Source organism: Ursus maritimus, unplaced genomic scaffold (genome assembly GCF_017311325.1).
Source record: "Ursus maritimus isolate PB19 unplaced genomic scaffold, ASM1731132v1 scaffold_3, whole genome shotgun sequence".
Lineage (NCBI taxonomy): Eukaryota > Metazoa > Chordata > Mammalia > Carnivora > Ursidae > Ursus > Ursus maritimus.
Genome location: NW_024425563.1, coordinates 19,707,281 through 19,735,052, shown reverse-complemented (window position 1 = coordinate 19,735,052; position 27,772 = coordinate 19,707,281). Strand labels below are relative to the sequence as shown.

Below are 27,772 nucleotides of genomic sequence, written 5' to 3'. Positions count from 1 at the left end.
AACAAACTGCTGCCTCAGATTATTATATTAAAAAGGACCGGTGTTACTGTATCAATGTTTCATTTATAAATACTGCCTCCAAAATCCCTTTATCAAAAATAAATTTCAAAATGTGACCAGGTATATCTACAAGACTCTCGACTAATGAGGAAGAGAGTATATGACAGGCAAATGTAACTTAATAAGGAGGAAAAAAGACTGATTCTTAAGAAAATAAATAAAGCAAGGTTTACTCCTATATTTCTATAGCATTGAAATAGACTGAATAATAAAAAAATATGATTACGGATACAATTAGTAATCGTAAGTTTCTTACGACTGATTAAAATTGAAGAAACTTAAAACTTATTTCACCTCTGACAAATTATAGTTAGAAGTTGGGCACTCCTAATATTTTGGGCATTTTTTTTCCTAGTTAAAATTAATTAACAATGAATTTAGGGTGTTTTAAGTATAATGAGTATTTTCTTTAAAAGCCCCATATCTTGGGACGCCTGGGTGGCTCAGTCATTAAGCGTCTGCCTTCGGCTCAGGGCGTGATCCTGGAGTCCTGGGATCGAGCCCCACATCAGGCTCCTCTGCTGGGAGCCTGCTTCTTCCTCTCCCACTCCCCCTGCTTGTGTTCCCTCCCTCACTGGCTGTCTCTCTCTCTGTCAAATAAATGAATAAAATCTTTAAAAAAATAAAAAATTAAAAAAAGCCCCATATCTTAATTGTTCATATTGTAGTAAAAATTGTGTATGTCTGTAGTAACTATTATCCAGAAAACAAATACTCCCAGTGCCTCAGAAAGTTCATGTCCCTTTCCAGTCAAATTGCCCTCTCTCCCCATCAACTGTTCTGGTTTCTGTCAGTACAGACTAATTTTTCCTATTTTTGAACTTCACATTACAGACTCAAACAAATGGAAGCAGGTAGTATTGTTTTGTGTTTGGCTTCTTTTTGCTTAACATGTTTCTCAGATTCATTCATGTTATTACATGTATCAATAATTTGCCTTTTTTTTTTTTAACTCCTGAAGAGTATTCTATTCTACTATATGAATATACCACAATTGGTTTATCCATTCTCTGGACCATGTCAGTTGGTTCTAGTTTTTGATTACTATGAATAATAAGCTTGATATGAACATAAGCGTACAAATCTTTTTGTGGATGTGTATTTCTTTTCCTCTTGGATAAACACCTAGAACTGCCGAGTCATAGAGCAAATGTATGTTTAAATTTATAAGAAACTGCCAAACTTCTTCCACAGTGGCTGCCATTTTAGCACTCCACCAGCAAAGGATGAAAATTCTGGTTTCTCCACATCCTTTCAAACAATTAGTACTCAGTCCATTCGGTTTTCAGCATTCCAACATTTTTAATTCACATTTTCCTCATAACTAATGATGTTCTTAGCACTTTTCATGTGCTAATGGCCATCCTCATATCTTCCTTTGAAGAGTCTGTTCAAATCTTTTGCCCACTTTAAAATTTTTCTTAATGGTGTCTTTAGATGAACAGAAGTTTTAAATTATGGTAAGGGCCAAGTTACCAACTTTTGTATTTTGTTTGCTTATGTCTTAAGAAAATTCAAAAGAGCCAGCAATGAGAATCCTTAATAGACTGAAACCATGAGACAGCTCATGATAAATTATAATTTCAAATGAGCTATAGGAATGTATAAGTACAATTATCCTAGAAGTTCTGGTTTCAATCTTACTATCATGGTTTTACCCCACGCATGGTGAAAGGGCAACCACAGACATCTATAATTATCTGGTTGGAGGCATGGAGGCCTGATAGAATTTGGAATAGGCTTACCAAACTGTGGAGCGATAAAACATAACTGGATCTTACAATATGGTGGAACCTATACAACGTCCCAGAGACCATTCTGACAGCTATCATTTTTATGTGTAGGTAATGGCTATGATGTAATTTTTAACCACACTCAAGACTTTAAGATGGTTAACCCTGTAACCCTGACAAAGGAAAGAATTAAAAATCTATGTCCTAGAACTCTTCTTGGATGTTTTAAAATGTGGCAGGTCAGTCAGTCAATAATTAACTCTAATGGACCCTCCTTACGAGCTTCTCTCCTTTCTACCTGCAGCTGAATGACACTCAAAAAGCAAAATAACTTTTTCTTATCTTTGAAAACATCAAAGGAAAATCAAAAATTATTTTCTACTGGATCCTTTAAAACATAAAGGAACTCTAGTCAGAATGAGCAAGAGGAAAAAACTTCTTAACCCCAGTCAGAAATAGCTTTTGGGAACCAGGAGCTGTACGGTTAGTTAATGACTCAAATAAGCAAGGATCAGTAAACAAATTCCAAAATAGCATGCACTCTAGAACTCTAAATGTTCTCATTTTAAATACTATGATACAAGCTATCATTCTGGCAGAATCTCCACTTATCTAACAGCGTGCAATTAATATTTCATATAACCATGTAGGGTATGCTAGATTCTTAATGGATTGTATTGATTAAGGAAAAAAGTTCAATGCTAATGTTCTTGTAGGGGGGAAACAGAACAATCTGTTACCTCACGTGGAACAAATCATGAATTCAGGAGCTTACGGCCACAAACCTAAGGGCTACAACAAGACTGGTTAGGATCATTTACATACAACACATAAACAGGTTAAAATAAAGAAGCTGCCCAGAGCAAACCAAACCAACCCTCACTGCCACAGCTAGGACAGAGACCAGAGTCCCGGGTCCTGGATAGGGTGGGGCTAATAGGACGGACCTTCAGCAGCTTCTGGCACCCCTCGAGGTTCCTTTACAGACTTAGGTTGACATGAGGAGGAAGCGGCTGTGGCAACCCTCTCTTGACCTTGTGACCAACTGCAGATGTTCATGTGCAGGCTGCAGTTTGTGTCCTTTTTTGTGACACAGACCATCTAGTCTGTGGTTTACATTCCCGTACTTGCCCTTTGGGGCCCTATATTCCAATCAATTTTGCCACCCTGCCCTGCCCCTTTCTGCAGACACTTCTGGATTGAGTGGAATGCTGTGAAGGACAGTTTAGAAAGCAGAGAAAAGGGAGAGATAGAAAGCTAACTCCCACTGGTGTTAATGTTTCTTGCCATTTACTTCTGTTCCCTCAGAAGACAGTGTATAGACTAAACACAGAGATCCAAAAGGATCAAAAAGAAACTAAATAACTTAGACCTGATTAGAAGGGCTCCAACCCTTAAAGGAATTTAAAAAAGCATTAATCACTTAAGGTTTCTTCACAAATCTAACCAATTTTAAATGCCTATCATATGAAATGTTGTCAAACACTGGTGTTCCAAAGCAGATCTTACTTTACTTGGAACTAATTTGTGGCTGGAGGTGGGTGGGATGTGGGGGATGGAAAGGGAGACAGACTTATAGCTTGAGAGGCGGCAGGCTACCCTGTACATATCCCCTGAGGAAGTACCGGAGGGCTGCCACTCTATCCAGAACATACTTAAAATGGCAGCCAGTGTCTTAGAACTGAGTAAAACAACTACTTACAACCATTTTTAGATGAGGCTCACTGACAACTTTCTTTTCTTTCTTTTTTAACTTTTAAACCTTCTCAGCTTGGATGCCCTAAAGAGAGTAGCGGTTATAATTTACATTTTACAGATGGAAGAGACAAGCCAAAGATGTAATAAATAACCTGCCTGAGGAATCGGTTGTTCTAAATAGCAAAGACTATATTTCAGCCAAATGCGTATTTGCCATTAGCTTCATATACAAAGTATATTCTTCAGCTCATAAACATTGTTTCTCAATTTCAGAAGTGAAACCCTCCACCAGCAACACACCGACGTTCTCTAGAGGGTTTGAGATAACTCGTCAGTTGACATAGGTGAACTGATGTTTCTTAAAAAACAACAAATAAACTTAAACTTCTAAACAGGCTATTGGAACCAAGTTTATTATACACAAAGGGTACAGGTATATTTATCTAGAATTTTGCCTCTTGGTTACTAAATCTCTTACTGAATAATCAAGATGTTACTTGGCTCCGAGGACCTCAGGGGATAAAATGTCACCAGTGCAGCTGCTATACTTCCTGCTCACAGCCTTTCAAATTAAAAAAAGGGGAAGGACGGCCCAATACAAATGCAGAATTTAATTAAAAGTTAGTAAAAGCCCAAATCCTTGCTCAAAGCCCTCTTCTTCCTGTAATATCGCATTCTTTTCTTCTTGTGTAAACTTTTCATTATGAAGGAGACATCTTTATAATACAATAACTCTAGTTATAATGTAACTGCTCGTAACCTAACTCCTGCATTAGAAAAGACAGCATGTTCAAGTAATGTTGTTTTAATACGATTTGTGTTCAGCAGAAACCAAGTCAACTTGGTCATTTAGAATTTGATCAATGTGAATTAGTGTCTTACTGAGATAAACCATTTGATCATTTAGAAATTGATCAATGAGAATCAGAGATAAAACATTTATCATGTACATTTGGTCTATCAGAGCCATTCGCGCAGCACTAAAGTAGGTTATAAGCAGACATCAATAAGTGTTAGAGACGATGTGCAGGGTACCTGTCAGCTACAGATACAAATACAGGTACAACTGTATATAATTTTAATCCTTTTGATAAGGCAAGGTATTCAATAAGGCAGCTGGAGTCACTGAAAAATTGCTGGAGCTCCACTTTGGAGAAGCCAGAAAGAGAAGCACAGCAAAACTGAACAGCTCAAACTTTTGAAATAAGTTTTAATTAAAAGTAAAAGGTAAAAGGTAAGTAACATAAATTTACTTGGCTACCCTTCTAGAAAAGTTTTAAGACTATTAATCAGAGTAAACTTTGTACCTGCAGTACAATTAGTTCTATTAATCTAATATTTCCAAACTGAAGTCACATTGACATTCAGGCGCGCTGGCTTACGCATCTAACAGAATTATAAATTTGCCAGTCAAAACCTTATTTAATTATTTTACAGCCAATTAAGCAGGATCTTTAACCACTGTTGCTTAAAACTGTCCCTGATCCCATGTGTAATTACAGAGAACATGAGAAACACCTGCTGAGAGCGCTGGCATGTCATCCTCAGCCCCACCAATTCATCTGCAGAATAGCTGTTAAAATCCCCCACCCAAAAGAGAAACAGAAAAGGACTGCCTGTGTAGAGGAGCAGAATCTGCCACCCCAAAACATGTCTCTCTGGCATAAGGATTATTTTTGGTTGATGACTTTTAAGAAACTGCCAACACATGACAAGCTCTGCACACCAAAAGAAGGGACCCTTTTGCAGGAGACATCGACATGTCTAAAGGAATCCTCCATTTGCAGGGGCGTCTCCCTGGCGGTATCAGGTAGAGAGGGGATGATTCAGCCTCTAGAAACTCCTAGCAGTGGAGAAGACGAGGACTTAAGTCTGCGTAACAACCTTGCCCTGGTTTACTGTGCTCCCATAACGGATTCTGTATCTCCCACATCTTTTGTCTTTCGCTGAAGATGCTATTTAAGTGATGGTTCTGGCCACTTTGGAGAGTTATTCACTTTCTCCACGTCTTTCTCAACTATACACAATACTACACTTTGAGTTGTTTTCTTCTGTTAGTTGGTTTTATATCAATTTAATTATTCGACCAGCCAAAGAACCTGGACGAAGGGAAAACTTTTCCACCCCTACATCAGTCAAAGTGAAAAACCTAATAAAACCAAAAACATTTTAAAGTTAAAGCATTTTACCCTGAAGAAAACTTTGAATATATGGTAATACTTACCAAATCCATTTTATCTCTAGGAGTTTTGCATAGCATTCCTCAGATACTCTAAAATCACCTAAACTTCTTCCACAGGGTAACTAATCTTTTAATACGTTGTAAGGATAACCCAGGCTTCTTCCATGAGCCTCAATTTATAAGTCACGTTTCAACAACCTCGTTCAAGGATAAAAGTGAAAACCCTTCTAAAGTCGGGCACAAAAGAGTATTACTAGTATTCACGTACGATCTCATAGAATCATACTCCTTTACAAGTGCTTCATCTTGCAACGAAACTGAAGCCAAGCTGAAATATTACACCTCTAACAAAAGGATTCCAAAACTATTTTCAACAGACCTATGTCACTTCCCATATACACACTTTCTCCTTTATGGAAGGTAGAAACGGGCCACTTTATTACCTAAGCATAGGAAAGAAATATCAATTGTCTTTAAAATGCTTTTCATTTGGGGCACCCGGGTGGCTCAGTCAGTTAAGCGACTGCCTTTGGCTCAGGTCATGATCCCAGGGTCCTGGGATCAAGCCCCACGTCAGGCTCTCTGCTCAGCAGGGAGCCCGCTTCTCCCTCTGCCTCTGCTGCTGTTCTGCCTACTTGGGCACACACTCTCTCTCTCTGTCAAATAAATAAATAAAATCTTTTAAAAAAATGCTTTGCATTTGTTTGATATCGTATTGTCCTCACAAGGTTTCCATTGCCTTCAGAATATTCTACATTTCTGTGTTTAATATTTGTTTTTATATTTAAAAAAAACCTATGTACAAAACACACTGGTAATAAGGTTTTCTTTTTGCAGATGTGGTACACAGGCTTTACTCCACCCAAGGAGGTCTGATTCTGATAGGGATCGAGAAACAGAGCCCCTGCATCCCTCTCCCTGTTGCTCAGCCACATCTCTCACCCTGCCCTCCTTCCCCACGGCTTCATCCCCTATCTTTGGCTGGGCTGGGAACTCCCGGAGGGTAAGAACTCTTTCCATTGGTTTTTGTTTGTTTGTTTGTTTGTTTTCAGAGGGGGGTTTAACATCATGTAGATTTTGTCTGGAAACAAATATAGAAATTTCTCTTATGGTGCACAGTCATATAACTTGAGTTGGACATAAAATTAAAATATAAAATAAAAACAATAAAATCAAATATTCGCTGGGCATTTATCTTGTGCCTGACCTATGCTAAAGTACCACCAATGTAACATTTAATATAGTGTTTTGTTTAATTACCTTCAGGTGGAGAATAAGGATTAATACGGGGCATAATTCTCAGTAAGCCGAGCTACGCGACATGGTACCAGCATCAGGAAACTAGGAACTAGTACCATAAATTGCTCTATTTAACAGATAATAACAAAGAGTGATAAAAGCAATTGGAACTGCTAACAGTGACTATTTCTCTTTGGACTAGGAAAAGTAAAGGTTATCTTTTGAATAAAAGCTAGATGTAAAAAAAAAATTGCTGGATTAAGTGATTTGGGTTTTACAGGTAAAATGTTAAAGCTATTGTGGGGTAAAAGTTCTTGCAGGAAAATAAACAGCACACATTCTTAATTTCCAAACTGTTTAATTCCTACTGAAAAAAAATGTAAATAGTATTTTTAATGACTTATGAGGGACACAATTATCTCATGATAGTAGAACTAACTTTGGATTTTTCAAAAGCTCTTTATTTTAAAATTCTGTCTCCCTTCTGTTCTCTGATGGACTCCAAGGTCCATCCTGGTAAGATCCTACCTGTTTCCTCATAGCTGTATATTCAGAACTCAGAGGGCATGTCACAGAGAAGCTCTCTGAATGAATGACGTGTTGATTAAATAAGGGGAAAAATTCCATTAAATCTAAAGTGTTCTAATGGTTTCCTGCCAAAACTATAAACTGAAGGACTGAAGTGGGAGTTAATATTTAAGCATGCCTAAAATAATTCCATTAGCTATCCTGGCAGGATGCATCGATGTGACTGGTGTTCATCATGCGTGGCTTCAAATGCTCTTAGCTTGCTTTCTCTTTACAATGATTTTGTGTGACCCCCTATCAGGTATATAATATCGCCCTTGAAATTGCAATTTCAAAAGCTTCCATCTCCTGTAACCAAGATGCACCCAAATGGAATCTTCCATGAGATAAAATTAACTAAATCCTCCTCAAAGTACTTCAGAACCTGTTGTCTAAGGGGGACTGCTGAGATCAGCTCTGTCATGAAATGAAAAGGATATAGTATACTGCCTTGCAAAAGATTAAAGCTGCCATGATTACCTGGGATGGCCACATCTGTAAGGAGAAGCAAAGTCCCACTGAGTAATTTCAGGGCCTTCAGAGATGGTAAGCATCTCTCAGAGCCAAGGCACTATCACTTCCTACGTGTGAAGCTAACAAATCACTGCAAATCAAAAATACAACGCTCTAAGAAGCCTGGTCTAAGGTAGTGCTGGAAAAAATCATAATATAATGACAGCCGCTCACTTGAAAAGCTAGCTCTTAAAATTCCCTCACAGTACGTAAAAACCTAGAGTTTGTTTGTACTACACTTAGCCAAACTGTAAAGTCTGAGGGCAGGGTCCCCAAGATCGTCCTTACCCTGACGTCACCTGACAGCTCAAGGGGTTCCCCAAACCACTCTAACCTTTAATAATTCACCAAAGGACTCACAGAACTCACAGAAAGCTATTAAACTCACAGTTATGACTTATTATGGAAATGATACAGAGAATCAGCCAAATGAAGAGATATATAGAACAGAGTCTGGAAGAGTTCCAGATGCAAAGTTCCACTGTCCTCAAGATGTTCTACTCTCCTGGGAGCAACCCATGACAAAATGCACAGGGTATTATCAACCAGAGAAGCCTACCCAAATTCCAGTGTCCAGGGTTTCACTGGAGCCTCATTATATGGGCTTGCTTGACTAGCTGCCCATGTGGCTAATTCAGTCTCTGGCACCACTTCCCCAGAGACTGGGCTCATATCACATGGCCCAAAGGGCCCGGCATGACAAATGAGACACTTCCCTCACTTGGGAAGTTCCAAGGGGTCAGAGGTTACCTCTCCCAGAAGATGAGTCTAACGGCCAGACCTCTCTCTGGGAAAAGCCAAATTTTCTACTACATCAGGTGAGGGTAGAATTAATAAAGAATAATATCTTCCAAACGTAAGAGAGAATGAAGGTGCTGAGGCTCTGATTAAAATGAAGTCTAACCTACAGCTCCACGTTGTCCTGGAGAAAGTAAGTCAGCAGGACATTAGTTGTGTGTTCCATGTACCCTCTCATTTGCCAGCAGGCTAGCCCAGGTTGAATGACATGGCAGGTGCACGGGGCTTTCAGAAGAGTGATTCTTTTCATCTCAATCCAGACTGAACTCTATAAAAATCCAGCTTCCCCCAATTTTCCAATCTGCTAAACCTCTATTTCTGGTTTTCCCCGGCCCCTCTATCCAGGTGTTACGGCTGAATTGGGCTCCCTCCTCCCAAATTCATATGTTGAAGACCTAATGACCGGTATCAGAAAGTGTACTTGGACAAAGGGCTCTCAAAGAGATAATTAAATTAAAATGAAGTCATCAGGGTGAGTCCTAATCCAATGTGATTCATAAGAAAGTGAGATTAAGACACAGATGCAGAGAGCCAAACACTGTGAAGACATAGGGAGAAGATGGCTGCCTTCAAGCCAAGCAAAGCCGCCTCAGGAGAAGCCAACCCTGCTGGCACCCTGATCGCAGACTGCCAGCCTCCAGAATGGTGAGAAAATAAATTTCTATTAGACCACTTGGTCTGCGGGACTTTGTTAGGCAGCCCTAGCCAACGAATACGCCAGTCATTCGCTAATTCCTATCTAATCTTTCAATGACTTGCTTGCACCCATCTCCTCCTTTTCTCTGTTGCTTGCAGAGTCCTCTCATTTACTTAGTACTATGGCTAACTGTTTCCCACGCCTCCAAATCAAGCTTCACATCCGCTGTCAGACTAATATTCAAGGAGCACAGAAATCAGGGCATTTACCTGGTCAAAGACCTTCCAAAAGCTTCTTGCTAAATGAAGACCAACTTCTTAGCCCAGCAGTTAATGATGACCCCTACTGACCTTTCCAACTTCATCTTGCACGAGAGTCCCTCTGAATCAAACCACTGATCTGAACGAATTTCACACTCACCAACCACAGAGCATGATTTTCCTTCTGAATACTTTTCTGTTCCATCCACTCAGTACTCCTCTTCAAGCCTGAACTAAATTAGTATCTTCTTTATAAGAACTCCACAGATCACTCTGAAGAACTGATCTCCTTTGATTTACCTTAAAACTTAGTTATTTGAATAACTGTCCTCTTACAATGAAGAAATACCCAGGGTGCCAAATCAAAAATTCTCATGGTACAAAGACAAAAAAGTTAACAAACGTTACTATATCATTAGGGAGAAAGATAAAAACATATCTTAAAAAATACGTATGTAGAGTACCTTTTAAAATCAAGTCCATATCCAATTTTATATCTAAATACTTAAGATAGCACGTTAACCTTTAAGAGTGAGATCTGTGGCCCATTCTCAGATCTTTCCCTGCTGCCCCTAAAAAGAGAATTCACTAACAAAGACTAGAGGTCTATTAAATATACCTCAAATCATCTTTAAATTAAAAAAAAATCATTAAAAAAATCAACATTAAAAGAACACTAATATCCATTACCACACAAATTGCACCACAGCAGAAAATAATAATGTTACAACTTAGGGTTTAATCATTTTATCAAATGCTTATAAACATGTACCAGAAAGGAGGTCAGAGCCCAGTGCGATCTTTCAACTAAACCTGTCACAACACCTTTTTGTGCTTCACTAATTTGCACATGGGCTACTAACAGGGGTTACACAATAGAACTGTTTATACTCTCAGGAAAATTCTGAATGATGTCTTCTTACCTATCATGAGAACTGGAAGCAAAGAGAAAGTACAGGGCTATGGGTCATGGACACTTTGATCCATCAATTACAGAACATTCATTTAAACATTCCAAGGATTAACAGAGGCAGCAATTTAACATCACCTTCATAATCAAGGGCAAGGTAAAGTCTGTGATTTAAATGCTTTCAAGGTACATGTGAAGGAATGAAAACAGCTTAAACATGAGAAAAGTGGATACTCAAATTTGGACATGCCCGCCATTTTATTACATAGAAGTGAATGGTCTCTATGTTTCTGTATTAATAGCAATTTCACAACACCTTCAAAATCAGGGGCATCCTATCTTATGCAGTATGATTCCAAATGAAAATTCTATTACCACTGCTTTCAGTTTTCCCTTATTTCATAAAACTGAGTTGAACAAGCTTTCATCAAAGGCTCTTTCCTCATGTTTGAATTCCACTAATAGCAGATAACATGGATACACCTCACCCACCCAAACACACTTCCGAGTATTCCAGAGGGCTACCCAACAAACTATCTTCTGGGCAAAAAGCAATAAAGTTGTACGTGCCTCTTGTCAAGAACAGTAAATAATTATAAGAGTGTTAAAAACTTACTTGAACTTTGATTCCACCTCTTCGGCAGCTTTCTGATATTGTTCAGTGGTGACTTTGTAGAATTCTGAGCTCTGTGGACAAAGATTGATAGTTTTCACTGTCCAACAGGACAAAATGTGTGCAAGACTTATAATTAAAAAAATACATAAAATCTCTGTTCAGCCATTTAAGCAACAGGACAAAGATTTCTTGCATAAATGGCATAGTTACTTCCAAAAATGCATGTAAAGGTATCCATTTAAATAATGGTATATCTGCTGGCATACAAGTTATAATTAAAATAAACTTTCACAGTTAAAATGCACCATTATTTGATCCCATGAGAAAATTCTTAACATATTTTGCCTATTATTCCAATGTTCTACCTAGGATATTCAAGATTCTTTTTTTTTTTTTTTAAACAGTATTTTTGTCCTCGAGATGGATTCTTTATGGAGTAGAATGTGTTCTATCACCTCCATATGACCACAAGAGCATCAACATTAATAACAAATTAATCAGTAAGAACAGATGATGGATTTAGGTAATTTTTACACCAAAAAAAAAAAAAGTCTCTACTATTACATACATGAACACATAAGCAACATATATTAAGTTGCAATAGGAAAGTAATGCCTTTCCTGAGGCAGAAGAATTTTTTAAAACTGTCTATTCTGGCTGGATACTCTGAAACCTGTCTTATTGCAGGGGGTGGCCTAAATGACCCCAGGAACCTTTAGACTCAATGAAATATCCTGCAAAATGTGTCCCAGTACAAAGGAACACTACACAATACAGCGGTCTATTATGCACCTTCAATCCCTAATTGCTCAGGTTTCACATGCATGACTTGGGGTGGTTTATTTTTTAATAAATCATTGTTGGTTGGAGAGAAAATGAAAATGAAATCCTCTTCACACCAGTGACCCCTTTGCATTTAACAATCTGGGTTGCCCAATGACAGTCACATCCAGGTTTGCTGGATGTAGATAAAATCAATAGGTATGTGATTAGACAGCAGACTCAGGGTGGCTGGAGCAGTGGACAGTCACCATTTGAGATGATGAATGGCTCTCTATCAACCTAGAGTCCCCTACGATGCTAACATTTACTATAATCTTATTTGGGCTGCGATTTATCTTTCTTGCACCTGATCAATAAAGATGAACAGAACAGTTGTAAGGATCGATTGTAATTTTTTATCATTTTCAAGCACGAAGGTGCATTTTTGACATGAAGACAATATTCTAAGTGTACTGCTTCTGCATTTTCTAAAATTACAATTTGACTGACCAACTTCATCAGTCTACATGCCGAGAGGTTTTAATTCATCTGTAGGTCTCAAGTGACCAAAAGGCCATTTGTCTTCTCAGATATTTTAACTTGAGGTTGTGTCACACCTTCCTTTCAGGTTTACTTATAAGATTTTTCTTTCCATTAAAATACACACCAGTCACAACATGCTCTTGCAATGTTTGGTTTAAGCTTTTTTGTGAACCCTTCTAACAAAGAGGGCAGTAAAAAGGCAGTTACTAATGTACCAGTAACACTGATGAGAAACTCCCCATACTACCATGATAAACTGTCAAGTGGGCATTATGTTACTGAATTACCTATTAAAATTCTGGCGAAGCAATAACATCTTGATTAATACTTTCAATTATTTCAAGCACTGAAACTGTAATGTCCAGACAGAGCCAGGACTAGGTTGAAAGATCTGCTTTCTGGTTCTGTTCTGTGACCTTGAGCAAGTCCTTCAAACTCCCTTGGCTTCCTTTTCACTGTTCCTAACCTGTAAAATATGGATGAGACTAGCCCTGCCTACCTCTGCCAAAGAGGCTACAGAAATCCAACAAGATGGGCACCAGAAATGTGAAACCTGTCAAGTGTTTTTGCAGAGTGAGATCAACACTGTATGAATACCCAGTATTTATTCATTCTCCTGCTGGCAAGCATATTGAGAATAAAATAATCTTGGAGGAAACAACTAATTTCGGCAAAACTAATTCTGGGTACAAATTCAAAATGATCAAAGGCAAACAGTAAGCTTTCTAGCAAGAATGATGCACAAGAGTTCTGCCACACTACAAGTCAGTGAGCTTCCTTCTGCTTTGTAATGCCAAATGCAGGTAAAATTATTACTAATTTTGTCAAAGTCTCCCTAGGATGTTACACACATACACACACACAAAACATGTACCTGTGTTGTCCACAATCTTAGCTTTGACTTCTCAAGTTGAAGTTTTAGGCTTTGTTTATGTCCCATACTTCCGCCTCAGTGGCCAGACTCCCACATTGTATAAATCTTTCTAACAAAGAAAAAGCCCCTGGAGGCAACACCATAAAACAACTAAGGCAATAAACACAAATATGCCCAAGATCTGTATGTAGACAGTGTTTAATTCACTTGAGTATTTACTAATTCATTCAACAGAATTAGATACTTCTCATCCCAATAATGTTCATCTTGGGGAAACGGATCGTCAAGAAGCTTTCCACCTGACGTTTAAGAAAAAAGAAAAATATTCATAAGGAAAGGTCACAAATACTGAGCTAAAAGGTGTGGACAGCGTTACTGGAGTTCAGAAAGAGTAATTTTGGTCTAAGAAAATACTTCTAAAAATCAACAACCATAAATACAAAAACATTCTCAATACGCTTGCCAGCAGGAGAATGAATCAATACTGGGTGTTAGTACAATGGAAATCTACATAGTGATGAAAAAGAATGAATCAGACATACATGTGGAGCAAAAAAAAAAAAAAAAAGCAAGTTCTAGATATGATATCATAGAGTGTAATTTAGGTCAAATTTGGAAAAATGCAAAATAACGAAATAGGATTATTAAGTAGCAAATTCCACTGATTATCTCTCCAAGTGGCAGCAGTTTGGTGGTAGTAGTAGGAGATGAAGGGGCAGAATAACACAAAGAAAGGAAACACGGTGGGGCTTCACTGCCTTGCTACATTTCTTAAAATGAAGTGTCCTAAAATGAGGTGTACACAGCTATTTATTACACAGGTTATGATATTTTGTAACATATACAAAAATTGTATTACTCTCCTCCCTCTCTCCAAAGGAGCTCATTAACAACAACAAATGATTTAATATAGCCCGAATATAGAAGTATGTGTAGGGGGATACATGCTGAAGAGGTCGGGTAAGTCAAGATTTTGTAATGCTAAGCTATTGCAGAATGTCCACACATTACCAAATGAGAGTACTTTTTCAATTTCTATTGTGAAATAATTTTGGATTTACAGAAAAGGGGCAAAAATAGTGGAAAGTTTCTGGGGCGCCTGGGTGGCTCAGTTGGTTAAGTGTCCAGCTCCTGATTTCAGCTCAGGTTGTGATATCATGGTTGTGAGATCGAGCCCCATGTTGGGCTCCACACTCAGTGCGGAGTCTGCCTGAGATTCTCTCTCTCTCCCTCTGCCCCTCTCCCTGCTCATGCTCTCCTTTAAATAAATGAATACAATCTTTAAAAAAATAGTGGAAACTTCTGGTCTATCTTCACCCTCCTTCCTTTCAAGTCAACATCTTAGATAATCACAGTACAATCATCAAAACAAGTAAGTTAACAATGCTATTGCTACTTTACTACTAGTAAATCGGTACTACTTTATTACTAGTAACTAGTAGTAACTAAATTGCAGACTTTATTTGGATTTCTCCAGTTTTTCTACAAATGTTCTTTTTCTATTTCAGGACCCAATCCCGAATGTCATATTGCATTTAATTGTCACAGCTCCTCAGTCTCCTCTTGTCTGTGACAGTTCCTCAGCCTCCCCTTGTCTTTTATGACATCTTGACACTCCTGAGGAACACCAGTTGGATATTTTGTAGAATGACAGGTAATTTGGGCTTGTCTGACGTCTTCTCATGATTAGATTGACGTTATTATGCATTATTGAGACAAATGCCTTAGAAGCAATGGGCCCTTCTCCAAACTGGACCCCAAACTACTCCCCAGACTCTGGCTTCACAGCTGCCTACCAACGCTGCAATGTTTCTGCTCTGAATAGGTACTCATAGGTGGTAGAAGTACCCTAATTTTCAGAGAGGCAGTTTGTGTTATCTCTGTTGTCTTGAGAAGATAGTAGGTCCGTATATGCCCCTTTTCTTGTTTATCAATTATAAATTACTGTTACTTTAATGTCATTATCATAACTAAGTTTGTTGTTATTTGGTCAAACCTACAGCTTGTAGAAGTGCACTTACACCAATTGTGTTTTCGTCTGATCCTTTTTTAATAGCCAAATCTTGAGATCTAGATAGTCTGTGCTTCAAATAAGTAACATCCACATTCCAACTTCCAAAGAAGGTAGAGAATATATATATTTATGTATATAAAATGGCCATACATAAATGACCCCATATACCTGTCTGTACATACCTATCTATATATATCCCCTCCAAACCTTGTGAAAATACTTTTTAAGTCCTCATACTGTATGGGGTATAAACAACCTGGGGAGATGACCCTAAAAAGAGAACCAAAAAGAACAGGCAGAGAAAGCTGCCCAAGACCTGACATGCTGGTCTTTCACTAAAAGATCACTGCTTTGTGCATGGCCGTACTGTTTCTATGACAGTAAGGTCCTCTACAACCTAACCTAATTTTTGAAAGATTTTTTTTATTTATTTGAGAGAGAGAGAGAAAGTGAGCAGAGGTAGAGGGAGACACACAGTCTCAAGGAGACTCCCCACTGAGTGTGGAGCTCAACACAGGGCTCGATCCCAGGACCCTGAGATCATGACCTGAACCAAAATCAAGAGTCGGTCGTTTAACTGACTGAGCCACCCAAGCGCCCCTACGACCTAAAATTTAAAAATGTAAAAATATCTTTCATTCATATTCACTTTGCAGTTTCCTGCTCCATCAACAGCAGGTAAAATATTTTATATGATTTGTCCAGGGATTGCATGAATTTGTGGCAGGTAAATGTTATTTAAATCAAATATTCAAAGTCTATTATTTTCTTATTTTAAAACAAATTTTTATTGTTTGACACAACCATTAAACAATGTTTTCCACTAAGACTTCCTTTGAGAAGGTAGATCTTATAAATCCAAAGAAGGATAATACTATCTTTTTGATGTTTTAGTGCTATCAAAAATCTGATAAAGGCTTATCTTTTTTTTTTTTTTTTTGTGAAAGATTTAGTGAAACAAGAGTTCCTAGGAGATGAACTATCTCCAAAATAACAACATAATACTAGATATGGGGGATGTGTCTGTCATCTACATTAGAGGATGAGACACCACTGGAAGTGACAGGCATTTTCATTTTCTGTATTAAAACATTTTCCAATCTCAGGCACTAGGTACCGATTACTAAAAACACAGGCAACAGACTGAGCTGGCAAGACTGAAGGGTCCACTGTACTCGATTCTTTAATGCATTTAAAACATGAATACGTTGTCCACAGCACTCTGTACTTCGGAGAGCGATTCACAGCAGAGCGGTGTTAAGAGCCTGTGCTTTACTTTGGAGCCACATTACTAATGACAGCTCCATCCTGGTAAAACAGCACATGTTACTTTACCCCAACAGTCCCCTTACATCTGTGAGATGGGCAGAGTAACAGAAGCGGCCTAATAAAAATCTCTGGGAGATTAAATATGGTCATTCATGTCAAGTTCTTTGAAAAGCACGGGGGGCTATCTATGGTAAGCAATGCAGGAATGTTACCTATTATTGTTATAAATTATTTGAAGAGTAAAAAAAACTATATGGTGTTGGGTAATTTTTTTGAAAAGCCATTTTAATAAAAATTTATTCTTTAAAAAACAAAAATCTTTTCTGCCGTTAAACCAATCATCACTGAACTTTGCTTACACAGCTCACCTATTCCATTTCTCCATTCCTTAAGATAAATGGGAAATGTGAGGACAGTGGCTGACTATAAAAATACTATATATATGAGCGAGAGATGGTTTACACTAACCAGCCCATATTAAAAAAAAAAAAAAATCAAACCAATACTTTTTGACCTTCTCACCAATGAAATCCAATGAACCAAATTAAATAGTAAAAGGACTTTTTAATGCCAGGACCTCCCAGGGCCTTAATTCTTACTATGCATTGTAAATCTCCAAGATGAGAAATACTGTTCATGATGAATCCCAAACTGATTTCCCATGGAACCTTTTCATTCTGAAGCACCTTGAGAAAACAGAATCCCTCAAATGTTCCATGACAAATGCTGGATGAAAGACAAGTTGACAACCACTATTTCAATCCTGTACTTCTTTGCATGCAACTTTTCTCTTCTCAGAGCAACATTTTCTCATGGCTTACTTTTAAAACTAGTGTTCAAAAGAGTAGAAATTGGCAATATTGGAAAATGATTCTAGAATTGATGGCATCCCTTTCATGAAGTGCTAATAAAAAAGAGTAGGCTGTTATCTTGAATTTTAAAGAGCTGAGATGAGGGGCACCTGGGGGGCTCAGCTGGTTAAGCATCTGCCTTTGGCTCAGGCCATGCCTGCTCAGCGGGGAGTCTCCTTGTCTCTCTCCCTCTGCCTCTCCCCCCACCCCTGCCTGTGCGCTCGCTCTCTCGCTCTCTCTCTCTCTCTCTTGTTAAAAAAAAAAAAAAAAAAAAGTTGAGGTGAATTCGTTGAAGAAATCTATTGCTGTACCTCTGCCCTGTTCCCTCAGAGTCCTGTGGCAGACTGCAAAACTGGCCACTGTTTTTCCCTCTTTTCTGTATGTTTGCCTCTTGGTGACACAACCCTGCGACTATTTCTCCATCCCTTCAACCCGGGCTATGCTTCTGACTTGCGCTGGCCAAGAGAATGTGACAGGAGTGATGACGTGCCACTTGCAAACAGAAGCCTGTCTCTTGGAACCCTGCCTAGTGCCACATAAATAAAGGCCACGCTGAAGAAGACAGACTAAAGTCACTCCAGCTGAGGCCATCCTCGGCCCAGCCAAACCTCAGCCAAGTCAGTGTAAGTGAGGCCAGCCAAATCCAGAAGGAGTGCCCAGCTGGGTGACCTGTAGAATCATGAGGTAAATAAATGGGGGTTGTTTCAAGCCACTAAGTTTGGGGTAGTTGGTTAAACAGTAAAAGCTAACTGATTTATGTCCTTTGTCTGTGTTCTCATAGCACCATGGGCTTTTATCAAAGCACTTAACGCATGGTACCATGTGTTTACATGCGCTCTCTCCAACGAGTCCATACGATCCCTACAGGCAAGCATCTCATTATCTCATCCCACTCACCATTATACCTAAAGCACTCGGCACAGCACACGATACTCCAAACTTCCTGAAGTCATGTTGGAGTGACACCACTCCTTCTAAACTTCATTCCAAAGTCGACTTTGATTTAAAACGGGCTGGCAGAGAGATAAGTCTAAGGTAAATGAAATAATATACTGTGGAAAAAATGGAATACTATAGTATGACATGTCTCTGCATGTGATAACTGACCAACTCTGCAGTGTGCTATGCCACAAAAAAAGGATGTGGAGGTCGCCTAGGGTCGCGTTCAAGTACAATGACCGTGCTGTAACAGTTCAAGCGACACACAGCAGCTCACACAGGTAAGGGGCTTATTTTCCTTTTGTAAGGAGGAGTCTGGGTGCTGCAAACCCAGAGCTGATGTCGGTGCTGAGGATACTATCCAATGCCCAGACCCTTTTCTTTCTGTTCTTCACAGCCACCCTTAGCATCAGCTTGTGTCCCCAGAGTCTGCGGCTACCTACTGCAGCTCCAGCCCTTGTGCCCATGTTCTAAGGAAGGAAGAGGAAGGAGGTAGAGGAGGGAAGAGGAGCTCTCTCCAGAGATGTGCACTTCCATCTCGGCGGCCAGAATTACAGACCACGCACAACCCTGGTTGTAAGTGTTTTTGTTTTCCCACTTCTACAGTAAGAGAAAGCAGGAGTTTGGAATTGGTGTTTATTGAGCCAATTTATCATACCTGCCACAGATAGCTGAAGTGACAGCACAAAACAGTGTGGTTGATTTTAGATACAAGTATTCCAATATTTCTTTCCAGCCACTCTTAAAATCTGAATTTGGGGTCTGGCAGGGGGGGTGGATTTACCCATCTGGTATTCTAATACCCAAGAATCAAGTTTTTAGACAGTATAGGAAGGAAATGGGAATCCACAAGAGTGGGCATCATTCCCAATTTGGGGGGAGCTGGCCATGGCTCATGTTTTTCAATGTGTGATACTGCCATTTTCCATTTTCAGAAAGTCTCCCTTTAAAAGTATATTTTAAAACGCACATGCACAGACACACATTATTGCTACATTTGAAAAGTGTCTGTTTGCAAGTTCTAAATTAGATCAAAAGAAAACACGCACACACAGTATTCTGGCAGTATTTTCTCAGGTTCCGGATCTTGTTTCTGTTCTATTATAACTAAAATGATCATACCTGCGGTATGTAAGAAATGAACAAATCAAAAAGGTCACAAGAACAATTTGTTAACTAGCTCTTGTCAGTTCTTTTACAAAATGCTTCATGTGATGATTTGGGCATAACCATATAACACATCATACTGAGGTATAGTTTAAATTCTGGTTACCTTACACTATTTCTCAGAGGCGAGTAATACTCCTACTCAATATCCATTCAAAGATTATGGCAACTCTGCAGACATTTTGCAACAGTGAATGGAAGAAGGACCAAGTCTGACCTTAGATGTGAGCGGACTGGCTGAAAGTGTGGCTCTACTCTTCCAAGATGAATTATAATTACCACTAACAATTGTAGGTCTCTGTCCCTCCTACAACCCACCCAAACACAAGTGTTACTCTACCTGGCTGGCTTTCTTGACTAAGGTCCAGTGTATACCAGCATCAATGAAAGCCTTCCTATTGACTGACAATGTCAGTATGAGCATTCTTATGTTAAGTAGCTGGATTCAAAACAGACTTCTACTTCTTGTTGTAACACTTGCCCAGGAACTACGTTATAATATGTAATCAGCTAGATGCAGGTAAGTATGTTTCCCCCAAGATGAAGCTAAGCATCTGGGGATGTGATTCAATGCTGCAAATGCAGCATGGTTACAATCTCAGGCACAGAAGCCCTGAAACAGTCATCTACTGAATGGCTTCAGGCGGCCGAAAAGAGTTCATACATCATCAACCCATCCTGTCTTTTTATAGACTCACACAGAATCAAGAGACTGACTGCAATACACCTAAATTTTTAGCACAACAATTTTGAGAACTATAGAGTTTTTAGAAATTAAAAAACAAAAAAAACACTAAAGGTCTAAATTTAGTTTATCTAGTGGTTTCAGTATTTCTCCCGACAAACCTTCTATCAGAAAGCCTAATGACTGGTTTGAATTCTGCCTTGTGTGTGTTCCTATATATGCTGAAGTCTGTTACAGGTGGGCAGAAGAGCAGTAGAAGGAATTTGATCATAATCAGTGAATAAAGTGACCCTTGAATAAAGTGCTTAGCATCTTAAAGACTCTTTCGTTACTGGCACTTCTTAAACCCATGGCCTTGAGTCCACTGTCTATCTACTCTCTCCTTTTATCCCTTTCCCTCCCCCTAACCTCCTGCTCCAGAGAAGCCTTTTAAATAAATACACTGCCTATTTAAATAGCTTGCAAACTGCCAACATTGGTTCAAATGCATGGTATATCAGATTCAGTATCCTGTTTCTAAGAGGTACACCAAGGAATGGATTTGGTTATTTAAACTGGGTCTCACTTTTTAACATCTAAAAACGAGGACCTTATCTTTCAGGGTGATTATATCAATGGGACATTGTAGGTTCAGCACTTGGCACAGAGCCTGGCTTCTTCTTCTCTATCAGAATACCACTCCGCCAACAACCCTTAGCCCCCTAGCGAATCCCACCGGAGCCTGGTCTCCATTAAATTACCTGCATGACTCCACTACCTGAAGAATGAGCATCAAATGGATGGATTAAATGCTGGCTTTGTGTAAGCGATCAACTCCTGAGTAGCTATCCTGAGTAGCCCTATGTTTCTGCCAATAACCTTTTGGGTACATATATAAGTGTATCTTAATTTTTCTCCGCCCTATTTTTTTTCCAAATTCATATCACTAATGATCAGTAATAAATTACTAATTTAGCAGTTTCTCACAAATCAGAAGTTCTGACTATTAAGGTCTATGGTAGAGGCAGATAAGATACCCTGCAGAAAAGCCTATCAGCACATTATCCCACCATCTCTCCTACTACTCAGATAAACCCCGCTTTAAAGCCAGACATATGGTCAACCAAACTACAATTTCTGGGTTGCTTCAAGTTAGGCTGGGCTGTAAGCAGAACTGTATGGGAATTCCAAGTAGGCCGCTCAAAGAGAGCCGACCTCAGCTGGCAAAGAATCTTTTCAGCCCTTTTGCCTTTTCTTTTCTCTCCAGTCTGTGAGGTAGATGTGATGGCCAGAGTTCCAGCAGCCATCCTGGAATACAAACTGACCTTCAAGAGGGAAAACCCTGTGCTAGAAAGCTGGAGTGGAACAGTAGGTGCCTGGGGCTCTAACTACATTGAAGTCAACATACCAGCCCTGGACCGCCCACCTCTAGACTCTCATTAAATAAGAAGAAAATAAACTTCTAATCTGAAGCCATTCCAGCTTCATGATACACAGAGTCACAATAACTTGGAATAGACCTTTCTTAAGCCCTGATAGGTCTGCTTTTTGTGCACCTCACAAATGACTTTCATAAAGTCAAATGCAAAGACGCACCAGGAGCACCTCTGTCCTTTGCAGTGATGCTTTGCTTCCACTTGTCAGAAATCTGTTTCCATCTGCCTCTCTCCTTTTCTGACAAAGGACAGGAAAAATTGAAAAATTTTAAAGCCATGTTTTAACTGTAGCATCCAATCTTACCAACTCGAAGAAGCCGCATTTCATGAAAACACCATTGTCTCCTAGGCACCTAGGCAAAGTTAATGAATCGCTTTTGTACCTACGTTCTCCTTCCATCTTTACTGTTTCTTACATAAAGCAACAGAGCTATTCAGGGCTGCTTCCGGCATTTCTAGTTTTATCCCAGGCACTTTAGAAACTTCACTAATTAGAGTCTCAGGTTTTTCTTTCCTGATTTAGTTTTCTAATTAGAATAGAAATCGTAGATTCATTGACAGCCTTGCCACTACATGAGTTATATTACATATATATGAGTTCTATTATCTCATGCCTCAGTTTCTTCAACTGGGCAATTTAAATAAACAACTGCAGCAAACATTCACTTGGCATTCTATGTTTCCTTCGTCTGTTCATCTCCTTGTTCTATAAATACTGAAGGTCTGTGCCAGACACGAGGCCAGGAATTTGGAATATAATGGAGAGCAAACAGGGGGTTGGCCCTACTTTTGGGAGCTTATGACATATAGGAGGAGACATAAATTCAAAAACCACACCAATAAATGTATAGTTAACAATAAATTACAGTGGCACAAGATCACTATATAGAACTTTTTTTCTTATTTTTTATTTTATTTTTTATTTCTAATGAGTCTCTAAAGCCCTATTCTTTCCTAAAGGAGCTAAGTACCCCTCATACGCAGTTCTTAAGTTAGCTGTGTTTTTATTTCCTTTTTATTTCTCTGTTTCTGTCAGATGATTTGAGCTTCAGAGCAGAATTCTCTCTACCTGTAAAACTTTCTTCTAACCACTTTAGAAATAAGGGAAATCTACTTGTACTGATATGGATGGAAAGAGGTCCACGTAGGAGAAAAAACAAAGTTGTGAAATAATTTGAATAGTATATTTTCTAAACTTGTGAGTCTACATACGTGTACACACACACTTTGAAATATTCTTCAAGAAATATTTGTCACCCCTGGAAAGGGGACATGAGGAAATACTTTTCCTTCTTATTTAACAGCCTTCTGTAACAATTTAAATTTTTACTGTGGGATTGTATCATTTTATAAGAAAATTAACCATACCGTAATTTCCAACAGGCATTACGCCTAAATTTGTATCATACCAGAAAAGTAACTAATGGAGATATTTTTGGGAAAGTGACTCCCTGACCCCTTCCTGCCTTTACCCATGCTTAGAGCGAGACTTCCCATTTACCCTACATAGCTACATAGAAGGTATGCATTTTCTATTATCCTTTTCTATAATAATGTCAATAAAAGGTCTTAAAATCTTCCTACTGCTTGTAGCTCTTCTGAGAGAAAACCATACCCCCCCTTCCACACTCACCTTTTAGACTTCTATATCACACACCTACACTCACCTTTTAGACTTCTGAATTACGCACCTGAGACCTTTCTAGTTCTGACATGGTTGTGTGTTTCACTGTTTCTTCAGCAATGGTGAGACAAAGCAATTTCACAGTTATCAGAAGGGTTATCACAAGAATTTACCATGATGTCTTGCAAGCCCCACATAGAAACTTTTAAATTACTGCTTGTTTCCAGTGCAGGGACCTCTTGTTCTCTTGCTGACTGAGTAACAGGACACCATCAATTCGCCAGGCTGTAAGTCTTGTGAAGGGCTCCCTGAGGTGATGCGACAGGCACACTGAACAGCACACCCATTGGACGGCTCTCTACAGAAGGCGCCGCGTTTCGATAGCCAACACATCTCAGGCATGCACTCCATTTCACCCTAACTGGTCTCATACCGTCTCCCGTAGAAAGGAACTCTAGAAATCACTCTCCCGTACTTGCTCAGCACACGCACTGACAAGCACACATGCTCAGTGTCCTCTTGAAAATCGCGGGCTAAGAAGAAAGCTGGAAACAATACTCCTTATGGTAGAGAAGCAGGCAAACATGAGCTTCTTCACCTTCAACTCCGCTGCGTTCTTTATTCATTCACAATTTTATATTAATGATCTGAAGAATGGACAACACATGCTCCCCTTGATGTAACTGGCTTACCCATTTTACCTTCTCTTCTAGCCCTCTGACAGGCCAACCTACAATTCATATAAAAGGGCCTATTTTTCAACAAGAAGCTAATGTGGGCCAAGCCCACAGGGGTGGGTCCTACAGATGGGAGGGTGAAGACTTCTTTAAAGGCTAGTGGGGAGAGAAATAGAAACTCACCCATTACACTAAACAAAGATGTAATTGCCTTTGGTTCTGTTAAGCCCTTTCAGCCTCCAAGAGCCCCTCAGCACAATGCGAATGCTATGGGAAGAGGTAAGCTGGCATCCAACCCCATGTTCCTCAAACGTGTAAGGTCCATTCTACTGATTGCAAATAGGATTATATTAATCATACAAAAGTAGAACAGAAAACACAAATTTTAAAGATTCTCACAGAAATTAGAAGACCTGAGATTATTTCCTTGGAATCCAGGTTAAGAAACTCTGAGCTAATCCATTTACTACCCTTTAGCTTATTATAAGGTGACTTCCTCAGAGGGACTCCTAACCAAACAGGTGGGGGCAAGACAAATGCTTCCCAAAGCAAAAGAGAAGCATGTAGACTTAAACCTGAATCCACGGGAGGAAGGAGAAGTGTCAGGAAACCAAGGGGTCCTGACACAACAGGTTGGAGAGGCCAAGACAGAGTCTGCCTTCTTCCCACTTTTGTCTAGAACCCGAATTTTTAAAGTATGATAGAGGCCAACACCAGTAACTCATTATGATCCAGAAAATCTATTCAAGAAAAACTTTTCTGAAAATGGAGCAAACCTTTGAGCTTGCTTTCACAGAACGACAGTGCTGGTCTCTTGGCTCCTCTGGTACCAGCTGAGCAGCAACCCCAAAGTGAATCAAATCTTTGTCCGAGGTAATACCTTTCCAACACTACATAAAAATAAGCAGCTCACATAAAAGGGAGAGTGCCATAGACAAGCTCAGAATCCCAGACTGAGCGCACCTCTTCGAGTGAGTAAGAGAAGATTCTGACTGACCTCGGCAGAGTTATGACTAAAAGCCTTAATTGAGGGTGCCCCCAAGGTGCAGATGTGGTGAAGCATTCCAAAGCTTAGAAGATAATTTCAACATTATGCTTAAAAGCCACTTGCCACCTCTGAGAAATCTCATTAAGGAGCTAGGGTGCTCACCCTCCCATGCATACGTCTCACACCCATATTCAACAGTCGGGTGTGGTGCAGGCAAGGGGCAGGGAATTACTATCCACAGCAGCTTCTCCGTAGTGGATCTATTTTTGTCCCTGGCATTGTACACTATCAGAGGCCTAGGAGAAAAACTATGCAAAACCCAACCAAAGCCAACATTGAAGAAATAATTTTATTATTTTCTAAGTAAAACTTTTCACCCAAGAGAAAATGCCATTTTTCAAAATCTCATTGAAAAAAAGGTCTAGAGTACAGGTATTTGCCACATACATTTCCCTCAAAGTAGCATTTGATAGGTTATAGGAAAATTGTGAGGGGAAGATTGGTAAAATCGTTTCACTTTATCCTTATCAAGTTGGCTGGGTTTTTTGGTTGCTTTCTGTTTTGTTTATACAGATGTATGATGCTGATGAGCATATGAAGAAATGGGCTCCCTTAGTAATTTGCTAGTGTGAGTATAAACTGGTACGATTTATAACAACATGTCTCAAATGACTTTGACTCGGCTTCATTTCTAGAAATACCTGAAAAAATCATGGGTGTGTATAAAAATTTAGCTAATTTTTTTTTCCATCACAGAGCTTATAACACTGAAAAATGAAAAGCAACTTAAACATTCGACCACAGAGGACTGCTAAAATAAGTAACAGATCACCCATACAATGGAAGGGTACGTGTTTCAGCTTGCTTCAATCCTAAAGATGGAAAAAGGAGAAAAGAAATATTTAGATTCCTTTAAGTTTTGGTCCTTGGTGAATAGGTTGAAGAGTAAAGACAGTTTTACAACAATTTCTTATAACGTTCTAAACCATACCAGCTCTTTTCCAGAGCGAGAAAATGAAAACAAAACGCTGGCATTTTCACAAGCTACCCAGTAGGTATCTACCCACGAGGCCAATACAGATGAGATGGTATGAGTTAATTTTAAAAGAGAGGGGAAACCTATTTTAAATTACAAAGGTCAAAACCCTATTTATTCCTGGCGTCCCTGAAATTCTTCTGTCATTTGTTAAGTGGGTGAACATTCATTTTTTGAATAAGAAATATTTACTGACAACCATCTCCTAAGAGCAAAGTGCTAGTAGCTGAGGGAAATGTTTTTCTTCTCTTCTTCTTCCTCTTCTTCTTCTTCTTTTTTTTTTTAAAGGTAGTTATGTGATTCCAATGTTTATAATCTACAGGGATGTGATATTCATATGAAAAAGTCCCTGGAAAGAGCAGAAGCTCTGGGGATCCCACATTTACAAGAAAACACAATCCCACCAGAGCAACAGCTAAAACTGCAGGGAGGCTGTTGGGGATCTGGACCCCCACAACCCCCAACAGCAAATATGGTGATATAAATGATTATTTGTATCAATGGATTTTATGATGAAAACCAGCTGAAGAAGAAGCAAAGTGAGAGGCTATGCCTTCATTTTACCTACCAGGAATGGTATGCTTAACCAAAGTTACATACTTGCTTGACATCCCGAAGGCAGTAAGTATTATAACCAAATCAGACCAGGTCTGATGCTCTAAGTACAGGGCTGTAACTTAGGTCTTGAAATATTGAAATACAAATATAGTGTAGCCTCCTTCATACAAAGCAATAGATGGTATTCTGTAAGAACGTGACAAACTCATGATTTTCTTTGACCACAGTGGCATCATATTTAAGTCATGTAAGAATGAACTGCGGCACCCAAGTAAAATAAGATTCCATGCAGATGGAACACCTATGTCAAGTTTTAATTGCCTTTCCATCGATTTTGAGACCAAACTCAGTTGTTAATAATAACAGTGACAGGGTTCTCTCAAGTGCTGGCGACACATTCGAAGCTTCGCAGGTGAACAGAAAACTCAGTCTTAATTTAAGGGTTAAAAATCTCAGATATGAAATGGAGAAAGATTTCCAAAGTGGCAAAGGGATCACCTATCCATTTCAAAGACATGTTTATCTTTTTGTATTTCAAAGGAAAGGCCTTTTGAAAGATCTGGCATAGAAACATGCATGTGAATAGAAGCACATTGAAAAGTCTTAGCTTTCAGGTATAATGGCTCTGCCTTAGAAAGGGCTGTGCAGGATTCCTCCATTTCATATGCTGCCAAGTACACAAGGCCCTGCAGTATCGCTTCTGTCCAGCTTTTATCTGATGACTCATTAACATTTCCCTTCATTACGGGGCCTAAATCCTACTACTACTTAAAACTCTCACTCCTCATTCATGTGGTACTAAAACAGGCCAGAATGTGTCTTATTTGGTTTTTTTTTGTTTTTTTGTTTTTTTGTTTTTTTTTAAAGCAAGCGGGGGTGGGGAGGAGGGGAAGGAGAGTGGAGGGAGGGTAAGATGGAGAAGAAAAGATAATTATGGAAGACTCAGCAAGCAAATTTGGTAGTCTTCTTCTAGAAATATTCATGAAAATCTGTTCTTGAAAACTGCTGGTATTTAGTAGCCAATCTTTTGCACATGACTTTCCTGAGAAATGTTCTTAGAAAGATCACACAAAGGGGTGATAACAAAATGCATGTCATCAAATGATCTTTTGGTCTGGCATGGAGTCTCTCCTCCCATCTTCAGTGCAGACTGCAGC

The 27,772-nt window shown here is 39.1% G+C and overlaps 1 protein-coding gene across 2 annotated transcripts in view; it reads right to left on the bottom strand.

The window, feature by feature from the left end:
* The window catches only part of CHCHD3 (coiled-coil-helix-coiled-coil-helix domain containing 3), a 262,201-nt gene that overhangs the window by 40,849 nt on the left and 193,580 nt on the right, over positions 1–27,772 (bottom strand). For both annotated transcript variants that reach the window (XM_040643982.1, XM_008712051.2), the window contains one exon: positions 11,214–11,284. In XM_040643982.1, the coding sequence (XP_040499916.1) occupies positions 11,214–11,284 (71 nt within the window). The remainder of the gene's footprint in view (positions 1–11,213; positions 11,285–27,772) is intronic.